Source organism: Engystomops pustulosus, chromosome 4, assembly GCF_040894005.1.
Source record: "Engystomops pustulosus chromosome 4, aEngPut4.maternal, whole genome shotgun sequence".
Taxonomy (NCBI): domain Eukaryota; kingdom Metazoa; phylum Chordata; class Amphibia; order Anura; family Leptodactylidae; genus Engystomops; species Engystomops pustulosus.
In genome coordinates this window covers 91,515,536-91,538,190 of record NC_092414.1, presented here as the reverse complement: position 1 = coordinate 91,538,190, position 22,655 = coordinate 91,515,536, and the positions used below count along the sequence as shown (strand labels likewise).

At 41.9% G+C, this 22,655-nt stretch overlaps 1 protein-coding gene across 1 annotated transcript in view; it reads right to left on the bottom strand.

The window, feature by feature from the left end:
- TPH2 (tryptophan hydroxylase 2) overlaps positions 1 to 22,655 on the bottom strand; it is a 210,677-nt gene that overhangs the window by 113,800 nt on the left and 74,222 nt on the right. Inside the window, exon 8 of the mRNA XM_072146721.1 lies at positions 14,861 to 14,987. Within this exon, the coding sequence (XP_072002822.1) occupies positions 14,861 to 14,987 (127 nt within the window). The remainder of the gene's footprint in view (positions 1 to 14,860; positions 14,988 to 22,655) is intronic.

Below are 22,655 nucleotides of genomic sequence, written 5' to 3'. Positions count from 1 at the left end.
ATTTAGGAAATCTACTGGATAACTATTACCAGAATATTTGCCGGTGCTTAAACTTTTCACGGGAACATTAAAACAATATTTACATTTGCATGTTACTCAAGTGAATTGCAAAGCACAGGTGGCATCACTAGATAATAACCATTGCTGGGAAAGATTTGCCTTTGCTAAAGAAAGTATCAGAGCACCCATGCTTGTAGAAAAGAAATCCTCAATTTTCTGTTTATGAAGTCTTTCAGCACCTTTTACAACGCACATCCTGCTTCCCAAGGGAATCATTTCTATTCTGGAACCATTTGTATTTTTTTTCCATTCAACATGTGAGCTTTCAAAGACTTCTTATAATGAAATCGCACTTAGCGGAGATTCTTTCAGACTCATTAATATGCATGTTATCTGTCAGTTCATTTGTCCCAGTATTTACTCTGAAGTTGCCTATTCGGCATCTTTATCTTTCCTTTGTCTCACACCATTTCCTTTTTTTTATTTCATCATCTGGCCTGTTTTTCATAAGTTTTACCGAAGGAGGTAGCACAAAAGGGTGTTACATCTAGCTACATTAAAGCAAATCTAATTCTAGCTAGGGCGACAGCAGTGAAACAATGCTTCAAATGCTTTTATATTTGATAAGCCTGCATATCAGTTTTGTATTGAATTTATATATAATTTGCCTTTTTCAGGTGGAAGGAAAGAAATTTCAACATCATCTGTCATTTTCTGCCAAAAGGAAAAATGTGCAAGAAAATTGTAGATAATTAATAATTGAATAAATACAAACAAAAGTCATATTATTGTACAGTTAAAGCTTAGGCTGAAAATGATTTGTGTCAAAACCTTGTTGAATAAGGCCTTCTAAAAATGTACACATCTTAGATCAAACGGCTGTAATGCTTTGTCAATGTCTTGTAAAATAATACTTTACACAAGGCATTTACATTGGGCATAAACAATGGTTCTCACCAGAACTTTTCAGGGTAGCAGTCTGAAGTGGTCTCCTCTCAGACCAGTACACATGCACAAGCTGTCTTCTGCCCATATGCTTCTCAACAGTCTCTCTCTCACCTGGAGCTCTAGGTTCCGGTAAAATAATCTGGTGTGGAGCCTGGGAGGAACATACAACTCAAGGATTCCAGTTAAAGGAACATATCTAACTGAAAGCAGATGCCTTAATGGGAGATATTTTCCATCAACTTTACCCAGTGATTGTTAACATCTCACCCCCGCCCCCCTCTACCCAAAATCATTGGGCTCGACACCTTAAGCAACCATGAATTCTAGATAAAACATCAGACGGTGTTCGACAATAAAATCAAATTCCTGTAAAGCCAGGAACCACCATGTTACCCTTGCATTATTTCCATTGTTTTGACTCATCAACCTCAACGGAGCATGATCTGAGACAAACCTAAACTTTTTGTCTAGAAGATAATTGGGCTCATTTACTAAGGGTCGCACGCACACTTTTGTCAGACTGTGTACCGTTTTCAGGGCTAAAACGGCTTGCACAGGTATTTAATAAATTTGTGCACTTGGATTGTGGCGCACGCGACCCTTTTTGTGGCGCAGCTGTGCCGGCCTCCATGCAACACAAATTAGGGGGTGTGCCGTCGGAAGGTCCGACTGATTCGGAGTGAGTGTGGGATTTAATTTCAAATAGTGTTGCAAGCTCGATCACTTAGATGCACTACAAAAAAGATGGTGAACTCTGTTGGACCTGAGCGGGGAAGCGTCACATTCATGACTTCGGGCACACAATCTTAATTGTGACACCGTACATTTTAGTCGGACAATGCACTTTCTGTGAACTCCAGTGACCCTGTAAGTTAAGAGTCTAAGGCCCATTTGATTGCCAGGCAGGCTGACTGCGAACTGGCTGGCTTCACAGCACATACTTCGACGCATTAAATGCTTGTTCAGCTTCAGGGGACCACTCAACCATTATGGATTAAAGGGCATTAAAGGGGTATTCCAATTACAGCAAAATAATGTTATTGTTTGTATAATAAAAAAGTCATACAACTTTCCAATATACTTTCTGTGTCAATTCCTCACAGTTTTCTAATCTCTGCTTGCTGGATAGAAATCTGACCATGGTCACACAGGTGCAAGGCTCGTTATTACACATAGAGTAATCAGAGCCATGTGATGTAACGAGCCGTGACCACGAGTGCACGAGTGACCATGGTCAGATTTCTATCCACTGGAAGTAAACATAGAAGCTTTCTATAGCTTTCTATATGTTTATTATATAAACCATAACATTATTTTGCTGTAATGGGAATACCCCTTTAAGTTTCCGGAAGCACCAGGTTCAATTTGGTTTTGAGAACAATACAATGGGGCAGGACCATTCACTTTTGAATTTTTCAATCACCCCCAAATTCAACATTCTCCTGGCCTCTTCTGAAACTGTCTACGGTTCTCTGGTATTCTGTGTGGTTTTATCCTTCCTTTTACCTTTAGCTCAGTAATGATATCATGTTCAATGACTTCCATGCAGCCTTGCAAGCCTGGTGTTGTGAACACAAAAATGTACAAGCAATTTTCATCTTACTATACTCTGGTTCAGTATCTTATGAAGAACAACTAATTGCTATAAGTGACTCCCTTTCTTTCCATGGATTGATCAGGTTCACATGATACAACTGTACAGCTTTCCTTTTACTGGGCTGATGTACTTTGTAATTCACTTTGCCAACTTTTTCTAAAATTTCAAAAGGGCCCTGCCACTTAGCCAACAATTTACTTTCAACGGTGAGTTGTGACATGGCCACCTGGCTTGAATTCCCTAATTCTAGCAGACCGATTGTATACCCTAAACTTTTCTTCTTGGCCCCTCAAAACTATTGGCATTACTTTGGAAATCCAACCCTGCATCTGTTCAATATGGTCAATTACAAGGGGTGGCCTCAGACTCAGTCTTTTTAGCTACGTCAAGCAGACCACAAGGGTTTTTCTCTGCATCCTGGCTCTTGGGGTGCACCATTGAGTACAGTCACATTTTTAAATGCATATTTCAATGTAGGGTCTTGCAATTGGGGTGTCCCAAAATTAGCTTGTCCCACTTCTAAACATGGAAAGGTTTTCTCTGACACTGGGTTTTCACTTTCCTCACCAACTAAAACCATTAAAGGAAAATTCTCAGGTACCTCAGTTGGTTCCCCTACTGCTTGCAATTGCATTTCATTATTCCCAGGTTTACACAGAGAAGACCAGAACACAAGATAAAAGACCTGTAAAGCTATCAGTAAAAAATATATACTATATTGGAATACCTATACACAAGAATATATAGAAATGTATACCATATAGATGGGAAAATCAAAACAAGGGGAAAACAAGTAGCCCTGGGTGGAATAGGGAAACCACTGAGTACATAAGCCCCCCTTAATAAGCCCAAGTGAAATGAAAACCGGAGGTACCTTCCGCCATGAAAGTGTCCATATACCCGCAATACACTTACCCGAAAACATGGCGGTGGGCAGTCAATGGGCAATTAAGGGGGGCCAATGGTGCACCCCGACGCATGTTTCAACTGATTTCATTTATATTGATTTACCCTTGATTTCTTTTCTGACAGAATATGTATTTAGAATCATTGGGCATTTTTTTTATCTTTGTGCCTATTAAGGGGGTCTTATGTACTCTGTGGTTTCCGTATTCCATCTAGGGCTACTTGTTTTCCCCTTGTTTTGATTTTCCCATCTATATGGTATACATTTGTATATTTTTTGTATATTGGTATTGCAATAAAGTATATATTTTTATTGATAGCTTTGCAGCTCTTTTATCTTGTACTCTGGTCGTTGTAGTTGGAGAGGTGCATGTGATGTATTATGGAATAACGGGGTTTGATCTAGTTTTGGTTGTGTTACACAGAGAAGAAATATAAAATGAAGATAATGAAATAAAGACATTGGGAAATGTTTTTCCCCACAGCTCCCAAAATACAAGAAAATCATGTCTTATAATAACTGCATGCATTAAGTCTTTTACCACCCCTACTTGGTCGGACACAGTCCGGAGTCTATAGTCACTTGGGCCACTGGATAATGTTTAACTCCATGTGTACGTTTTACATCAAAGTATTTTCTAGGGACACACAACACATGGGAAAGATTATTTCGGAGAAGAGTTACCAGGCTTCCTGAGTCCAGGAGTGCTGAAACATTGTGGCCGTTGACAGACACCTGGCAAACATGGCATGAAATTGACGCATAGGGGCACTATGTCTTATAAAGAGCCATGCATCTGTGTGATATCACACGATCATGGACAGATTTCTATCCACAGGTAGTAAAAGAAGTGTCCCATTAAATGACAGCAAGCAAAGATCTAGGAAAGAATACATACTTACTGCATATTAGAAAACTACAAAACTTTAAATCATGCAAACAATAATATTTATTTCCTGAAAGTAGTTGAATTCTGGGGATGAAGCTAGCTGCTCTGAAATACGTCTGCTTCATTTTTCCATTTACTCAAATCAGTTGATGTGAGCTGCAAGAGTACTAACACAAATACCTACACTGTGCCTGCAGAAGACATGGAATTATGAAGTCTCCTATAGAAGACTACTGAATCAATATTTCATGCAGGAGTCTACTCATTACAATAACAATGTACCTTACAATAACACATGCCCAGCGGTAGTATGCGCAGCGGCATACTACTTTCCCATCGGGAGTGCAGTCAGATGACCGGGAAGCACTAACTAGGAGTATATGTGTCAGAAAGAGGGAGACGCAAAAGAATTGGTCCATTGGTCTATATGAAGTCGATTTACTTGCTCACAGGAAGGAATTGTATTGTATAGGTTATATACCAAACACAGACAGCCAGTAACCACTTTTAACTTTATTTTTAACTTTATACAACTCTGAGGTTTGCAGCTACAGCCCTGCGACACCTCATGGCTAGAGCACCCTAGTCTTTGGAGTATCAAAGCCTGGGATTAAGCATTCTTTTCTGATTGTTTTCTGATTATAATTGTGTTTACATTTTATGATTTAGGTATACAATGCTACATGGAGTGAATTTTTATCATTTGGTATATTAAGCGCATCTTTTATAGGTGTACATCATATATCATAGGTTTTTTAGTGTTTGTGTATGTATAATACTTTTTTTCAGATCCATTTTTGAGTATAATGACAGTGCCTGAATATTTTTTCTATTTTTACATACCATACCAAGCAACACAAAAGTTCAATTCAGAACACATCTCTTTCAGGTTTCAGTGCTAAACCCTATTGCCCTCTTTACCAGTCTTTTAAATGTATTCAATAACAATTGCAACACAACACTTACATTCCCAAAAATACAATGATTAACTTAAATGTTACACTGGTATCATACAACTTCCCTTTTGCATAGACTGTTCCCTGATGTCTCAGATATCTGCTGGCTTGCGGCTCCGTGAGGTGTTCCCTGCAACACATCTTCTGGACATACCTTGGGATACAGCCTTATTGGCAAAAGTTACGGGCGCTTCTACACTCAATCCTAGCAGTAGACATCCCACTTTCCCCTCTATTTTACTTGCTGAACTTCTCCACTCAGCCCATGGATAAGAGATCTACCAAAATGAGCCTACACATTCTCACGGCCCCAAGGTGTCTGATCTCGCAGTTCTGGAAAGGCAGGTTCCTCCTTCCAACTTGGATCTTCTCATCAGAATATGAGAAATTTGCAGTACGGAATCCCAGACCACCCCTTTCAACAAACAAATCCAGCAGTTTGATAAACCTGGGAACTGTGGGATCGTTTCTTGGCAGGGGAGTCAAGGAGGCAGGGGATGGGAGGGACTATAAAACACCAAAGACTACAAACCTTGTGTTATTTTCCCTATGAGTCATGTTGTTCATGTCCGAGTGTATAGTCTCCCCAACCTATTTTGCCCCCGTTTTTTTTTTTCATTTAGTTTGTCCCTAATGATTAGGGAGTATACGGCACTTAACATTCAATTTATTGTATTCAGCTTGGAATGTGTAGTAATTGGCAGGCATGTGGAATTAACACTGTCATATATGGGATATCTGCAATCGACATTTTGTATTCTTATACATATTGTGTAAGTCCCTTAGTTCGTCACAACTGAGCATTGATCTTAAGACGCTTAACATTCAATTTACTGTATCATGTCAGAAAAGTGTAGTAATTGGTAGGAATTTTGAACCTTCAAAGCTACATACAGTATGTATGTGATATTTAAAACTGACATGTTGTATTGTTATATGTAATGCTGCAGTCATCCTTGACAATTCTTGTTATAATATTGAAAAATCTTTAGTAAAAATACAATTATAAAAAAATATATACACTGATTACCATTACACCATTACAAAACTAGCCACATTCAAGCCAGAGTACAAATTAAAGAAACATCTCAGCCTAAGTGACAAACTAAGCTTCCATAATGGGTCATAATAGAGCCTCCCAATCATATTTGAAACTCCAACACAAATTTTTGTAAGATTAGGTTCATTGCATAATGCATTTATTATGCAGGGTCAGGGAATGGACCAGGTAAGCTAGAAGGACAGACAAACAGTGCACTCTGAGACTAAATCTCCTTGCAGGCTATGCCTACCTAAATGCCCAACCTAGCCCAAGCGGTAGGAAACAACTGGTCGACTTTCCGATTCACTGTCAAAGGGAAAAGACACAGACAAAGACAAGACAATACAAACAGAGAAGGATAGTTACCAAATATGGGCTAGAACCAAGAAAACAATGCAGCACAAAATCACTAGGCAAATCGATAGTCATAGAATAAAGCAAAGGGTCGAATATACCGGAATACATAAAATAGAAAAAACACTAGCTACTTAAAGGGAGTGGCAGGGCAACAATGAGAGTGGGGACAGATTCTGTCAAATAAAGCAGATTAACTGTAAACCAGAGCAGAGTTCACATGAGACAGATGGGTATAGTTGAAATCAATTAAGGCTGTAATCAAAACAATATGCAGACACAGAGGAAGATGCAGACATAGATGTAACAGCATTTGTAGATTGTGATGAGTGGGCACTTCAAAAGTAGTAGAGGAAATGTTATGCAAGTAGCTTTACAGTTATTTTTATTATCAAATAAGGAAAATTTATGGTGAAACTGATGTAAAGGTGGTATTTTGAGGAAACTGATGGAAACTGATATGTGAATAGACTCTGAACAGTTATGTGACTATATAAAAGCCTTGACCACTGAGGTCAGTGATTGGTTGTTGGTTGTCACATAAATACAAGAGGGGGAGCATCAGAACATTTGAAGGAACTGGAGTGAATGGAACTGGGGGATTGTATAAATATTGCATTTTCTTTAAGATTTTATAAGATCAGTTTTGATTTTAAAAATTTCAGAAAACCACTTTAAAGGGAACCTGTAAACAGTAAGGTCATTTTACCTGATGACAGGTTCCAACGGCCTCTCCTGTCTCCTTGGGCATACTGTTTTTTAAACTGCCTTTGTCAGCATTCCGGCTACCTGCCAGCAGCATAAAGTGAAGCCCAAGGGGTAGCACGAACGGCCCAAGTGCCCATCTCCTTGCTGTATCCCCTCTTCTTCCATGCCCATACCCCTTCCTGTGGCTCTTCCCTGTTCACTACCCCCTTTTACATCATCTTACCACTGCAATAGAGAGGTGGATACTACAAAGAGAAGTGGAGGCTGTTGGAGCAGTGTTGAAAAAAAAGTTTGAATAAAACATCCACGATTTAAATAAATATGTTGCTTATGTTTAGAAGTCTGTTTGTTGCACTTTCAAAATAAAATCCAGGTAGGATATATCTTTATATTAAATGGTAATTATAAAAGATTAGATACAGATTATAAATTAGATTATATCAGCTCAATGATAAACACATTTAATTCACTAGCTGTTAACTTGCAGTTATTGACAGTATATTATAGCAAAACAATAAAACCCCAAGGAAAGCACAAATACAGAAACTAAATTATTTTTTTACAAAACATATTAAAAATCAATACACAGAAATAATAAAATATCAACTATGTTACAGCCATAAAAGAGAATTTCAAATTAGGAATGATTCACAGGCTGCAAATATAAGTTTCATGTTGCATAGCTTTCCATAGAAATATTGATTTCACACAAATAATGTATTATCTGAAAACTGCAGTAGCAGAAACATAGGCAGAAAAAGCAATCAGTCTGGGAGCTGCAAAAATCTAGGGTTAAACATCTGCAAGCAAGATTATAAATAAGCTCCGCTTAAGACCTTGGGGCATCGGCTGCATTACCAGAGAAATGTCATGGAAACAGCAAAAAATGGCCATTTTTATAAGAGAAGAATAAGCAATCAAGCGCAGGCTAGGAAAAGCAGGTGCTGTACTCATGGAGGTCATGCCGCTGGAAGAAATTATGGAAGAATTAATAAATCAATTTGCTTGAAACCATTGTCCTTTCCAGGAGTGTCCTAATCCTTCAAAGATGTGTATTACAATTACATGATACAAAGCAGCACCACTTTACCAGAAGGTGCCCTTACTGAGGATTCAATTATGGCATGATTGTTTCTTGAAATTTTACCCACCCCTGCCTTATCTGCAAGCAGAAGAAGGATAATACTTTTTAAGGGAATGCAAACACGGCATCCCTGGCATGCTTATTCAAAGATCAAGTGGCTTCATTTGTATATACAATAATAATTGTAGAGTTCTACATTTTAAGTAAGATACATTGCAGGTAATGAACAATGTTATATGGAGACCAGCTAACTATGTATTCAAGTCAAGTGCTCAAGTAGCAACAGCTAATACAGAGTTGTTATCATGAAAGTTATGTAAAAGTTCCTTTTTAGGTCCATGAAGTAGTTGTCCCCAAGACAGGGAACAATATGCTGGTAAAAAAAAGTATTCCCATGAAGACAAGATCCTTAAATATACACAGGATAACAAAATACCACAATCTCTAATTGACTGTTATTAACAAAAACACATCATTTCACAGATATAATTCCAACCGGTCTCTATCACTCCTGGTGTTTACAATTTTGGTTGTCCCTGGATCCAACCATAAATCTTCTGACTATGAGATAGCAGAGCTCAGTGTGTCATTGTGTCTTATTTGCATCTCATGACTCTATACCCAATCTCTCTTTTTCTATGTGTTAAATAGTAGAATGTTCAGACGTTAAATGAAAGTGTAGTTAAGCCCTAAACCCTGATAATCTAATCACATTGTCAGCACACAGCATCTTCCAGCACACAGGGATTATGAAGTGTCTGCTTAGAGATTCCCCATCCACACTTTGGAATCTTACATTGACCATCACTGAGTTATAGGAGCTAAAACTAGGGGATTAAAATTTGAGAGCTTTCATTCATGGGCCCTTTAAAAGGTAGAATATATTCATGCATTGTGATGATCTGTCACTTCTCAAGGAGATAAAACCAGGAACTATGGGGGTAATTTATCATAAGCTGGTGCTAGGTGTGCAATCATATGATGCAAACTGCTCCTCTCCGCCATGTCAGATATACCAGGAGGCTCCTTATTTATCCATCAGCTATACTATACACACTAGACCCTGGGTGAAATAGAATTGTGCTTTAAGTCCTGAACAGGTTATAGCTAGTGAGCAGAGGCAAGGCAGGAAAGAATCGTACAGGCCCACTCTGCCAACTGGCATGGACCCTTTACACCTTCCTACGCCCATTTGGTTTAGAAGTTGTGTAAGAGGGGAAGTAAATGCAATCACTGGTGGTGCACATGGAATAGTCATTATTTCAGGTCTTGTAGGCCACCTATTTTTCCAAGTCATGTGCAAGAAGTGGTGCAAAGTATTAAGGTACCTAAATTTACCTCGGCCCTTACCTATGGGCCGGTGCATTGACTTCCATCACCACAGGCCTCTGTCGGTATACAGAAAATCAGAGACAGCACACAGGTGCTATAGTCTAACACAAGTTATATGCTGTATCAGGTGCATTCTCTCATTGTAACATCACCATTAAGCCTCTGTATAGAGGCCAAGGGATGAAGGGTGATGCCATTTGGCACCAGAGGTAAGGACACAAGTAAATATAAAATGTCTATATTTTTTATTTTTATATCACTTAGGCTAACAGAAAAATATAATGATTCTGGACAACCCCTTTAAATTCAGTGAGACTGAAATGCAATATGGGAATATATATACACACATATATAAAAGTGTTTTATCATTCAACATATAGGGTGCTATTAATCATTCAGCGGCTCCTTGGGACAGTTTTATGTCTGTTTTATGTCAGATTCATTAAAGTGGCTTTGGCCTATTAATAATGTTCTTATGCTCTAAATGCTGTCTGGGATTTTTCTTTTTAAAATGTTGCAATGCATAAAACATACCAGCACATATGACAGCAGGGGACTGGAGTGACTATGCAAATTTTTTGCAACTTTTCCAAAAAGTTGCAAGTCATGAATCTGGCATTGCACTAGCAGCATTTCTTTGTGTAAACCAAATAAATGAAGTGGTGAAAATAGTCCTGTGTGACTTCTTAGCAGTAAAAAGTCCCAAAAAACCTCAATGCGACTTTCTTAAGACTCTATAACGCTGAAAATGTCCAGCAAAACCAATAATAAGCAACGCCCATAGTGTTTTGGGTTTCCACAACCAACATGGTCTTATAAAGTAATAGACCCTATGCATTGGAGTCATTGCAATCCATGAGTTTTTATTGAGGTCTGTTGAGTTCATAAGAATAGCAATATATTGTGAAATTAATAATTTTTTTTATGTTGATTTTTTGACATTCATTGCCCTGGTAACATTCTTTGCCCTGGTATACATCTTACGTATACAAGAGTCATGTAATACACATACTAAAGCTTTATTATTATTTTACAGATTATCATGACCAGATCACAGCCCCCATCGACTTCTATGGCTCCCGGGGACACCGCACCAATACTGAGTTGGATGGCCGCTCATCTACATATGGAGGGAGGAGGGGTGAAGAACATGTACCCCTCCACCTCCCAATCCTGAGCTTGCCAGGATCGCTGTTTGGATGTATGTACTCTAACTCCTACACACTATGCATAAGTATAATTTACTGACAGGTTACAGTTTGGTAATTTTTACAAAGAAAACTACTTTTTGGCTAGATGAAAATATGTATTCAGCCCCTGAAAATAACAAGCAAAACAATTTTGGACACATGTAGTCTTATTGAGCCTAGTTGTATTATCATACACACACATCCACAGCTGCTACTATTTCACAGTCACTTCTTGCCAGACACCTTTAATACAATGGTTTCTAATATCCAAATTATATTTTGAGCATAATACAGCAAAGACGTCACTGATATATGTATGAATACATATGCTATTCTATTTCTAGACATATGTAAATTGTGATATTGAGAAAGGTAGGTCTCCCATCCCATATTACTTCCATTGTAGAAAGCATATTCAACCACAAAGCATAAAGCACATGGACAGAGCTGACAGCAGTTCTGCTATCATTGAGTCTATTTCCAATTATGGATAAATATGAAATGCCATATAAACAAATCTGTCATGTCCTAGAAAGACCAAACATTCACATTATAAAATGTGAATCAACCGTTACAAAATCATACAACCCTGTGTATTGGGAATTGGAAATAGTCAGATTATACAGAGAAACATTCCAGCAGTGCTGTTCCATTGGCTGTGGGCCTGGCAAGTGCAGATTGATAAAAGGTTTTATTACCGCTTTAGCAGAAAAAAAAACCTGTTGCTCGTATACATGCTTATGCTTTTCCAATCTGGTGTTGTCTGAGATTCATTTAGATTTTTCTCAACTTAAAGGACACCTGTCATCAGGTCTGTGTCACTTGTCCTGTCACCTCTACCTGTTGGAGCAGCTTACATGGATCCCATCCCAGCCTTTATCTAGTTATTTCATACATTATTCATTGTAAAATCATCTATTTTTTATCATGTAATTGAGGCTAGTCACATGGTCAGAGGCAGTGATGTCACCCCTGTTCCCCCTCCCCTCTCCTCCCCCTGCTCATGTCTGTGTGTAATGTATAGTAAAGCATTGCTGGTGTGTGTATGTCATCTGCTGACATGCTGCATCCTCCTAATACACAGGTGAGAGACACAGACAGCAGCTACACATGAATCTGACATGTTCTGCTGTAACATGGCTGCCTGGAGCTGCTGTATCTCTCCTGTACATACACACACATGCACACACAGGCTGCAGGGGGTGTGGCCACCAGCACCAGGAAGCACATCATTATACAGCCTCACATCATTATACAGGCTGTCAGTCAAGCACTGGGGGTGTGGCTGTGCCTCCCACTCATGAATAGAGTGGACAGCTTGAATATGCTAATGCTTCATTGGACATTTCACAGGTCATTTGCATACAGCTTTAGGACCTCATTGCTTAGGTTTACAGGCATGTAGAGGGACAATGAAGGGATAGAGGCAATGCTCTCTAATGGCAGTTTATGAAAATATATTTAGTTTAGGGGGGTTATTCTGCATGACGGGTTCTCTTTAATTATTCGAAAAGAGTTTTCAAGGGTTCCAAACAGGTTAGAGGCTGAGCGGCTTCCTAAATGTGCGCCATTAAATGTGCTCCCATCATAATATATTTTCTCTATTATAAGAGAGAACAAAATCATAAACTGCAAACACAATGAGAGAAATGCATTTCCCAATTTTTAGACTGTAACAAATACAAATAAATAGTGAGCGGACAAGTTCATGTCCACAATCAGCTTTTCTAATAACACAGGGATCTCATGCCGGCAGAATGCTAATATTCTGATGCAATGTTATGTCCTAAAAGAAACCTGAAATCCAACACATTGCGCCCTTTATACAATTGCCACAAATTGCTAAATCCATGTGTGACACAGCTCAATGTTTCCATAAGTAAACAGCAATTCTCTATAATGCTCGCTGCAAAATTGCTTGTATTCTCTCTAGAAAGAGTCCAATTTCCATAAGTTATTTCCCTCCAGCAGGCGAACACTATGAGGGGACTAAAAGTCATGAGTTTGTTTTTTCTCTTAGTAATAGAGAGTCGAGGGACCAGCTCATCAATCTCTCCAAAAGGTGAAAAACGTGTTGTTTCCCACACACAAAATATATCACATAATCAGAAAACTCAATCTGAACCTAATGGAAACAGATGGTAATATACATTTCTATTTAGAGACTGAGCAGTGTAGCTCTCAGACAGACATCTAGGCTATAACATGCCTGTCATTTTTCAGGATCTGAGAATATTTCAAGCACCACTACTACAGGAACAAATCTTCTGGATAATAAACAATATAACCGCCTTTCAGGTGCACTAATACCCTTCATAGTCACCAAAAATAATGTATCACAGCTATTAAATGCTATGTTAAACATGGCCTTTGATAATGAAATGTGTGATTCATTCTTTTTATATGTACGTAGTAGTTTATGAACATTTCTATTCAGCCAACTCAAAATGTAATAATTTAATAATTCCTTTATTATATCATCTTTCTGTAATAATTTCACATTTATCTTGTGAAAAGGTTTTTCAGATTGAATACATTTGCATAGAATATGTCCTCAGTATCAGCTATGTGAGGGTCCAACAACCGATACTCAACAGATTAGCTGTTGTCATCTGATAAAGAGACAATGGACCAGGAAACAGATAGCTCCAGTCTTATTGTAATGGTCAAAACATGGTAGTGCAGTTTAGATTCCATTTATTTGTATGGGTGCAAAGCTGCAGTAACTTAGTTTGGCCACTGCACACAAAATGGAGCAATATTATCCTGGTTTCATTCTATATGTAGAATTGTAACAAATAAAAAATGTAAACATTTTCTTGGTAAACATCTTAAAATATGTCTACCAGATTTATTGATGGTTGAAGTCCCATCTTACTTACCCGTCATTTCAGGGGATGACCCCCTTTTATTATTTCTAAGGACATCTGCCTTCTTTTAAAACACTTCAGAAAAATCATGATGTCAGCATATCAGCGGGCAGGACCAGGCTGCCATGAACATGGTGGGGGGGCATATATTAGCAAGAAGTAGAGCCCAGAGGTGCTCAGGTGACATAGCTTGGCGCTCCTCCGGCTCATTTGAATATTTTTATAAAGTGATTTTTAAAAGACTGCCAATGTCTCTCAACCAAAAACAAGATCATCCCCTGACATACAGGGGAAAGTTTTAAGAGGAGTAAGACATTGAAAAATGTTGCATGTTACATGCAGGCAGGCAGATCATACCCTCACATTCACAATGATTCCTCAGAATTTGAAAGGGGTCTTACAAAACCCATTCATGTACATTGTATTGTATTATGTATGAAAAGCATATACTGTATGTCATGTGAAGATAGCCTAAAAGATGCACATGAAAACTGTGAAAAACAAAAATAAACTGGCCACTAATAATCATCTATGGGATTGTGATGCACTAATTTAGAGCGTAAGTCAAAGAGCAAATGCAGCCTTGTAATGAAGAAACTCCACAGCCTTGTTTCTGCTACGCTGCATGTCTATACTGACATATAATAAGCTTAACCCTGGGGTGCACGCTGAATGCCAAGACACACTCAGATGCAAAATTGGAGAAACAAAGTGGCACTCACCAGGATAAAAAGCAGGAACAAACTTTATTGTAGGAAGATTTCCAGGACAGAGGGGATGCACACCACGGCAAGGCGACTGGCCACTTCACGCAAAAAGTGCTTTCTCAAGCCTCGGACCAATTTTGCACTAATTTAGAGCTCTGCATCTTTGCCAAAATCAGACACTCCAAATTAATACACCTACAGTACTCTACTTTCATGTGGAATATAGAAAGCAGATTTAAATTAACTTTCGTAAAGAGTATTACGATGCAAACTTACCGTCGCCAGTTTTTGGACATCTTCATCCGATGCTCCTAGTGAGGCAAGGCCAATCTCTTGTGAGAATTGGGCAAACTTTGGATCTGCAAGTAATGGAACGTGGCCAAGAAGCTCATGACAGGTGTCCCTGGTTAAGAAAAAGACAATAATTTATAGGTAGCTTTACATACACTAACTATTGTTTACAGTGCCTTGCAAAAGTATTCGACCCCCTTGAACTTTTCTAACTTTTTCCACATTTCAGGATTCAAACATAAAGATTAGAGATGAGCGAGCACTAAAATGCTCGGGTACTCGTTATTCGAGACGAACTTTTCCCGATGCTCGAGTGCTCGTTTCGAGTAACGAGCCCCATTGAAGTCAATGGGAGACTCGAGCATTTTTCAAGGGGACCAAGGCTCTGCACAGGGAAGCTTGGCCAAACACCTGGAAACCTCAGAAAAGGATGGAAACACCACGGAAATGGACAGGAAACAGCAGGGGCAGCATGCATGGATGCCTCTGAGGCTGCTTAAATGCACCATTATGCCAAAATTATGGGCAACAGCATGGCCATGACAGAGTGACAGAATGAAGCTAGATAGCATCTAAAACATCCAATAATTGACCCTGACACTATAGGGGACGGCATGCAGAGGCAGCGGCAGCAGCGGAAGGCTAGAGAGTGGCATGGCGACATACCCTAAATGGACTCATGCTTCAAACCAATGGGTAGCAGAGAGGAACCAAAGGAGGTGAGCAAGAAGGGCTCAAATAATATCGGTACATGATAAAAGTTTGCCAGGATATTTTGTGGATTACACAGCAGGGTGGCGACAAAGTTAACAAGTTTGTTTTGGAAGCCATGAAAACAACCCAAAATTCTGCCTGACACAGCACGTTTGATAAGGCGGGCATGTATGGAGGCAGTGAACTAGTAGTAGATTATAGGTGCTGCAGTTAAAACTATGTTAGTTGGTTCTTGGCATGGAGCTGGCGCTCCGCTGCCAGGCGAGCTTTCGCCAATCCAAGCCCCTGTCTCTAGGCTACTCCCCAAACAGCACTTCTAAGAACCTTTTGTATAAGATCAAGTGTAGTAGCGTTCTTATAAGTTTAGGATATGGCGGGTGAGGGGAATGTAAACAGATGCGCAAGAAGCGCTGAAATAATATCCGTAAATGGTAAAAGTTTGCCAGTATATTTTGTGGATTACACAGCAGGGTGGCGACAAAGTTAACAAGTTTGTTGTGGAAGCCATGAAAACAACCCAAAATTCTGCCTGACACAGCACGTTTGATAAGGCGGGCATGTATGGAGGCAGTGAACTAGTAGTAGATTAAAGGTGCTGCAGTTAAAACTATGTTAGTTGGTTCTTGGCATGGAGCTGGCGCTCCGCTGCCAGGCGAGCTTTCGCCAATCCAAGCCCCTGTCTCTAGGCTACTCCCCAAACAGCACTTCTAAGAACCTTTTGTATAAGATCAAGTGTAGTAGCGTTCTTATAAGTTTAGGATATGGCGGGTGAGGGGAATGTAAACAGATGCGCAAGAAGCGCTGAAATAATATCCGTAATTGGTAAAAGTTTGCCAGTGTATTTTGTGGTGGCGACAAAGTTAACAACTTTGATGTGGAATCCATGAAAACAACCCAAATTTCGGCCTGACAAACCTCGTTTGATAAAGGGACGATGTATGGAGGCAGCTATATGGACGACTTTTGGAGGTAGCAATGGAGACAACGTGTGGAGGCTGCTATGGAGACAATTCAATTTGGATAGTGCCTGTATGTGGCAGTCCAAAAAAGTTTTCAAACCAGAGGAGCAGGTAGGTGGCCCTCCAGAAAAATGGAATAGATTGAGTGCCTGTATGTGGCAGTCCAAAAAAGTTTTTAAACCAGAGGAGCAGGTAGGTGGCCCTCCAGAAAAATGGAATAGATTGAGTGCCTGTATGTGGCAGTCCAAAAAAGTTTTCAAACCAGAGGAGCAGGTAGGTGGCCCTCCAGAAAAATGGAATAGATTGAGTGCCTGTATGTGGCAGTCCAAAAAAGTTTTCAAACCAGAGGAGCAGGTAGGTGGCCCTCCAGAAAAAGGGAATAGATTGAGTGCCTGTATGTGGCAGTCCAAAAAAGTTTTTAAACCAGAGGAGCAGGTAGGTGGCCCTCCAGAAAAATGGAATAGATTGAGTGCCTGTATGTGGCAGTCCAAAAAAGTTTTCAAACCAGAGGAGCAGGTAGGTGGCCCTCCAGAAAAATGGAATAGATTGAGTGCCTGTATGTGGCAGTCCAAAAAAGTTTTCAAACCAGAGGAGCAGGTAGGTGGCCCTCCAGAAAAATGGAATAGATTGAGTGCCTGTATGTGGCAGTCCAAAAAAGTTTTCAAACCAGAGGAGCAGGTAGGTGGCCCTCCAGAAAAATGGAATAGATTGAGTGCCTGTATGTGGCAGTCCAAAAAAGTTTTCAAACCAGAGGAGCAGGTAGGTGGAGCTCCAGAAAAATTGAATAGATTGAGTGCCTGTATGTGGCACTCCCAAAAATTGTTTAAAACAGAGGACCGGGTCGGTGGCCCTCCAGAAAAATTAAATGCATAAAGTACTATAGCTAGAGCCAGTGGGCCCTGTCAAAAAATAGCCAGTTTCCTCTGCTTTACTGTACAAAGAGCAGGAGAAGGAGGAAAATGAGGAGGAGGAGGAGTGGATAAATTATTCAGGTTGAGCTTCCTTCACCTGCTGGAGATTGGAAATTAGGAGAAATCCAGGCTTTATTCATCTTGATAAGCGTCAGCCTGTCAGCGCTGTCAGTCGACAGGCGTGTACGCTTATCGGTGATGATGCCACCAGCTGCACTGAAAACCCGCTCGGACAAGACGCTAGCGGCAGGGCAGGCAAGAACCTCCAAGGCGTACAGCGCCAGTTCCTGCCACATGTCCAGCTTTGAAACCCAGTAGTTGTAGGGAGCTGTGTGATCATTTAGGACGATGGTATGGTCAGCTACGTACTCCCTCACCATCTTTCTGTAAAGATCAGCCCTACTCTGCCGAGACTGGGGACAGGTGACAGTGTCTTGCTGGGGTGACATAAAGCTGGCAAAAGCCTTGTAAAGCGTACCCTTGCCAGTGCTGGACAAGCTGCCTGCTCGCCTACTCTCCCTCGCTACTTGTCCCGCAGAACTACGCACTCTGCCGCTAGCGCTGTCAGAAGGGAAATACTGTTTCAGCTTGTGCACCAGGGCCTGCTGGTATTCATGCATTCTCACACTCCTTTCCTCTCCAGGGATGAGAGTGGAAAGATTTTGCTTGTACCGTGGGTCCAGGAGAGTGAACACCCAGTAATCGGTGCTGGAATAAATTCTTTGAACGCGAGGGTCACGGGATAGGCAGCCTAGCATGAAATCTGCCATATGCGCCAGAGTACCAACGCGTAAGAATTCACTCCCCTCACTGGCCTGACTGTCCATTTCCTCCTCCTCCAACTCCTCCAACTCCTCTTCTTCTGCCCATACACGCTCAACAGTGAAGGACTCAACAATGGTCCCCTGTTGTGTCTCGCCAACATTCTCCTCCTCTTCCTCCTCATCCTCATCCACCTCCACCTCCTCCGATATGCGCTGAGAAACAGACCTAAGGGTGCTTTGGCTATCAACAAGGGAATCTTCTTCCCCCGTCTCTTGTGAGGAGCGCAAAGCTTCCGACTTCATGCTGACCAGAGAGTTTTTCAACAGGCCAAGCAGCGGGATGGTGAGGCTGATGATGGCGGCATCGCCACTGACCATCTGTGTTGACTCCTCAAAGTTACTCAGCACCTGACAGATATCAGACATCCACGTCCACTCCTCATTGTAGACTTGAGGAAGCTGACTGACCTGACTACCAGTTCTGGTGGAAGTTGACATCTGGCAGTCTACAATCGCTCGGCGCTGCTGGTAAACTCTGGATAACATGGTCAGTGTTGAATTCCACCTCGTGGGCACGTCGCACAACAGTCGGTGAGCGGGCAGTTGGAGGCGGCGCTGCGCTGCCCTGAGAGTGGCAGCATCTGTGCTGCACTTCCTGAAATGTGCACAGATGCGGCGCACCTTCGTGAGCAAATCAGACAGATTGGGGTATGTCTTGAGGAAACGCTGAACTATCAAATTTAACACATGGGCCAGGCATGGCACATGTGTCAGTCTGCCGAGTTGCAGAGCCGCCACCAGGTTACGGCCGTTGTCACACACAACCATGCCTGGCTTCAGGTTCAGCGGTGCCAGCCACAGATCAGTCTGCGCCGTGATGCCCTGTAATAGTTCTTGGGCGGTGTGCCTTTTATCGCCTAGGCTCAGCAGTTTGAGCACCGCCTGCTGTCGCTTAGCGACGGCACTGCTGCTGTGCCTAGAGCTACCGACTGATGGCGCCATGCCCACGGATGGTAGTTCAGAGGAGGAGGTGGAGGAGGGGTGGGAGGAGGAGGAGGCATAGTAGGCCTGAAACACCTGGACCGAGGTAGGCCCCGCAATCCTCGGCGTTGGCAGTATATGACCAGCCGCAGGGTCAGACTCGGTCCCAGCCTCCACCAAGTTAACCCAATGTGCCGTCAGCGATATATAGTGGCCCTGCCCGGCAGCACTCGTCCACGTGTCCGTGGTCAGGTGGACCTTGTCAGAAACGGCGTTGGTCAGGGCACGGATTATGTTGTCTGACACGTGCTGGTGCAGGGCTGGGACGGCACATCGGGAAAAGTAGTGGCGGCTGGGGACCGAATACCGAGGGGCGGCCGCCGCCATGAGGCTGCGAAAGGCCTCGGTCTCTACTAGCCTATAGGGCAGCATCTCCAGGCTTAGCAATCTGGAGATGTGCACATTAAGGGCTTGGGCGTGCGGGTGGGTTGCACCATATTTGCGTTTCCGCTCCAGCGTCTGGGGTATGGAGAGCTGAACGCTGGTGGATGCTGTGGAGGATCGTGGAGGCGACGATGGGGTTTTTGTGGCAGGGTCCTGGGCAGGGGGCTGACTATCAGCTGACACAGGGGAAGGAGCAGTGGTGTGCACGGCCGGAGGTGAACGCGCTTGTTGCCACTGAGTGGGGTGTTTAGCATTCATATGCCTGCGCATACTGGTGGTAGTTAAGCTATTAGTGGTGGAACCCCTGCTGATCCTGGTTTGGCAAATGTGGCACACCACAGTCCGTCGGTCATCCGGTGTTTCCTTAAAGAACCTCCAGACTTCTGAAAATCTAGCCCTCGCCGCAGGAGCCCTCGCCACGGGAGCTTCACTAGTTGACACATTTGGCGCTGATGCACCAGCTCTGGCCCTGCCTCTCCGTCTGGCCCCACCACTGCCTCTTCCAACCTGTTCTGGTCGAGGACTCTCCTCCGTCTCAGAAGCACTGTGTTCACCCGGCCTCTCAACCCAACTTGGGTCTGTCACCTCATCATCCTCCGATCCCTCAGTCTGCTCCCCCCTCGGACTTCCTGCCCTGACAACAACTTCCCCACTGTCTGACAACCGTGTCTCCTCATCGTCGGACACCTCTTTACACACTTCTTCCAGTACGTCAACGAGGTCATCATCACCCACAGACTGCGACTGGTGGAAAACCTGGGCATCGGAAAATTGCTCATCAGCAACCGGACAAGTGGTTTGTGACTGTGGGAAGGGTCCAGAAAACAGTTCCTCAGAGTATGCCGGTTCAAATGGCAAATTTTGCTGGGAGGGGGCAGACTGGGGGGGAGGAGGCTGAGGTGCAGGAGCTGGAGGAGTGCCGATTTCGGTGACATGGGTGGACTGCGTGGAAGACTGACTGGTGGACAAATTGCTCGAAGCATTGTCGGCAATCCACGACATCACCTGTTCGCACTGTTCTGGCCTCAACAGTGCTCTACCACGAGTCCCAGTAACTTCAGACATGAACCTAGGGAGCGTAGCTCTGCGGCGTTCCCCTGCTCCCTCATAAGCAGGTGGTGTCTCACCCCGCCCAGGACCACGGCCTCTGACCCCTGCAGTAGTTGGACGCCCACGTCCCCGCCCTCGTCCTCTACCCCTAGCCCTCGGGTTAAACATTTTGAAAATTAGAGTTATAACTTTATTTTTTTTTTTAAACTTTTTTTTGTGTTTTTTTTTTTTTTTGTGTCTTTTAGTTTTTAAAACCAAACGATGCTATCCTATTGCTATGGCTATTTTCTAGCCAAGTATGAAAGCACACTGCTATGCCAGATGAGATGACGCTGAGTTATGAAAAAAATAAACGTAAAATAAAAAAGGAAATGGCAGACTGTGCCTAATTGAAATACAACCCCGGGCCCTAATAAATTTTCCCACTTCGGTCTTTGCGATGGATATGTGCGTCACTAAGCGCAAAACACAGTGGTCGCAAGTCTCACTACAAATTGCTCACAATTTGCTAGTAGATGCACTGCAGCAACTACAGCCACCAGCAGATCAACCAGAAATCAAATATATATAACGCTACTGTAGGCGTAAGTAAGACGTTTGGATTCTCCTATGGCTATTTTCTAGCCAAGTATTAAAGCACACTACTATGCCAGATGAGATGACGCTGAGTTATGAAAAAAATAAACGTAAAATAAAAAAGGAAATGGCAGACTGTGCCTAATTGAAATACAACCCCGGGCCCTAATAAATTTTCCCACTTCGGTCTTTGCGATGGATATGTGCGTCACTAAGCGCAAAACACAGTGGTCGCAAGTCTCACTACAAATTGCTCACAATTTGCTAGTAGATGCACTGCAGCAACTACAGCCACCAGCAGATCAACCAGAAATCAAATATATATAACGCTACTGTAGGCGTAAGTAAGACGTTTGGATTCTCCTATGGCTATTTTCTAGCCAAGTATTAAAGCACACTACTATGCCAGATGAGATGACGCTGAGTTATGAAAAAAATAAACGTAAAATAAAAAAGGAAATGGCAGACTGTGCCTAATTGAAATACAACCCTGGGCCCTAATAAATTTTCCCACTTCGGTCTTTGCGATGGATATGTGCGTCACTAAGCGCAAAACACAGTGGTCGCAAGTCTCACTACAAATTGCTCACAATTTGCTAGTAGATGCACTGCAGCAACTACAGCCACCAGCAGATCAACCAGAAATCAAATATATATAACGCTACTGTAGGCGTAAGTAAGACGTTTGGATTCTCCTATGGCTATTTTCTAGCCAAGTATTAAAGCACACTACTATGCCAGATGAGATGACGCTGAGTTATGAAAAAAATAAACGTAAAATAAAAAAGGAAATGGCAGACTGTGCCTAATTGAAATACAACCCTGGGCCCTAATAAATTTTCCCACTTCGGTCTTTGCGATGGATATGTGCGTCACTAAGCGCAAAACACAGTGGCCGCAAGTCTCACTACAAATTGCTCACAATTTGCTAGTAGATGCACTGCAGCAACTACAGCCACCAGCAGATCAACCAGAAATCAAATATATATAACGCTACTGTAGGCGTAAGTAAGACGTTTGGATTCTCCTATGGCTATTTTCTAGCCAAGTATGAAAGCACACTACTATGCAAGATGAGATGACACTGAGTTATTAAAAAAATAAACGTAAAATAAAAAGAAACTGGCAGACTGTGCCTAATTGAAATCAAACCCCTAATAAATTGTCCCACTTTGGTGTTTGAGGTGGATATGTGTGTCACTAAGAGCTAAACACAACGGTAGCAAGTCCCCCTGCTAATTCCTCACAATATGGTACTAGCTGCACTACTAGTGCCAGCAAGCCCAGCCACAAGCAAATAAAAAAAAAAAGTATAACGTTATTGTAGCCCTAAGAAGGGCTGTTGGGTTGTTGTAGAATCACTCCTGCCTAACAGTAAGCT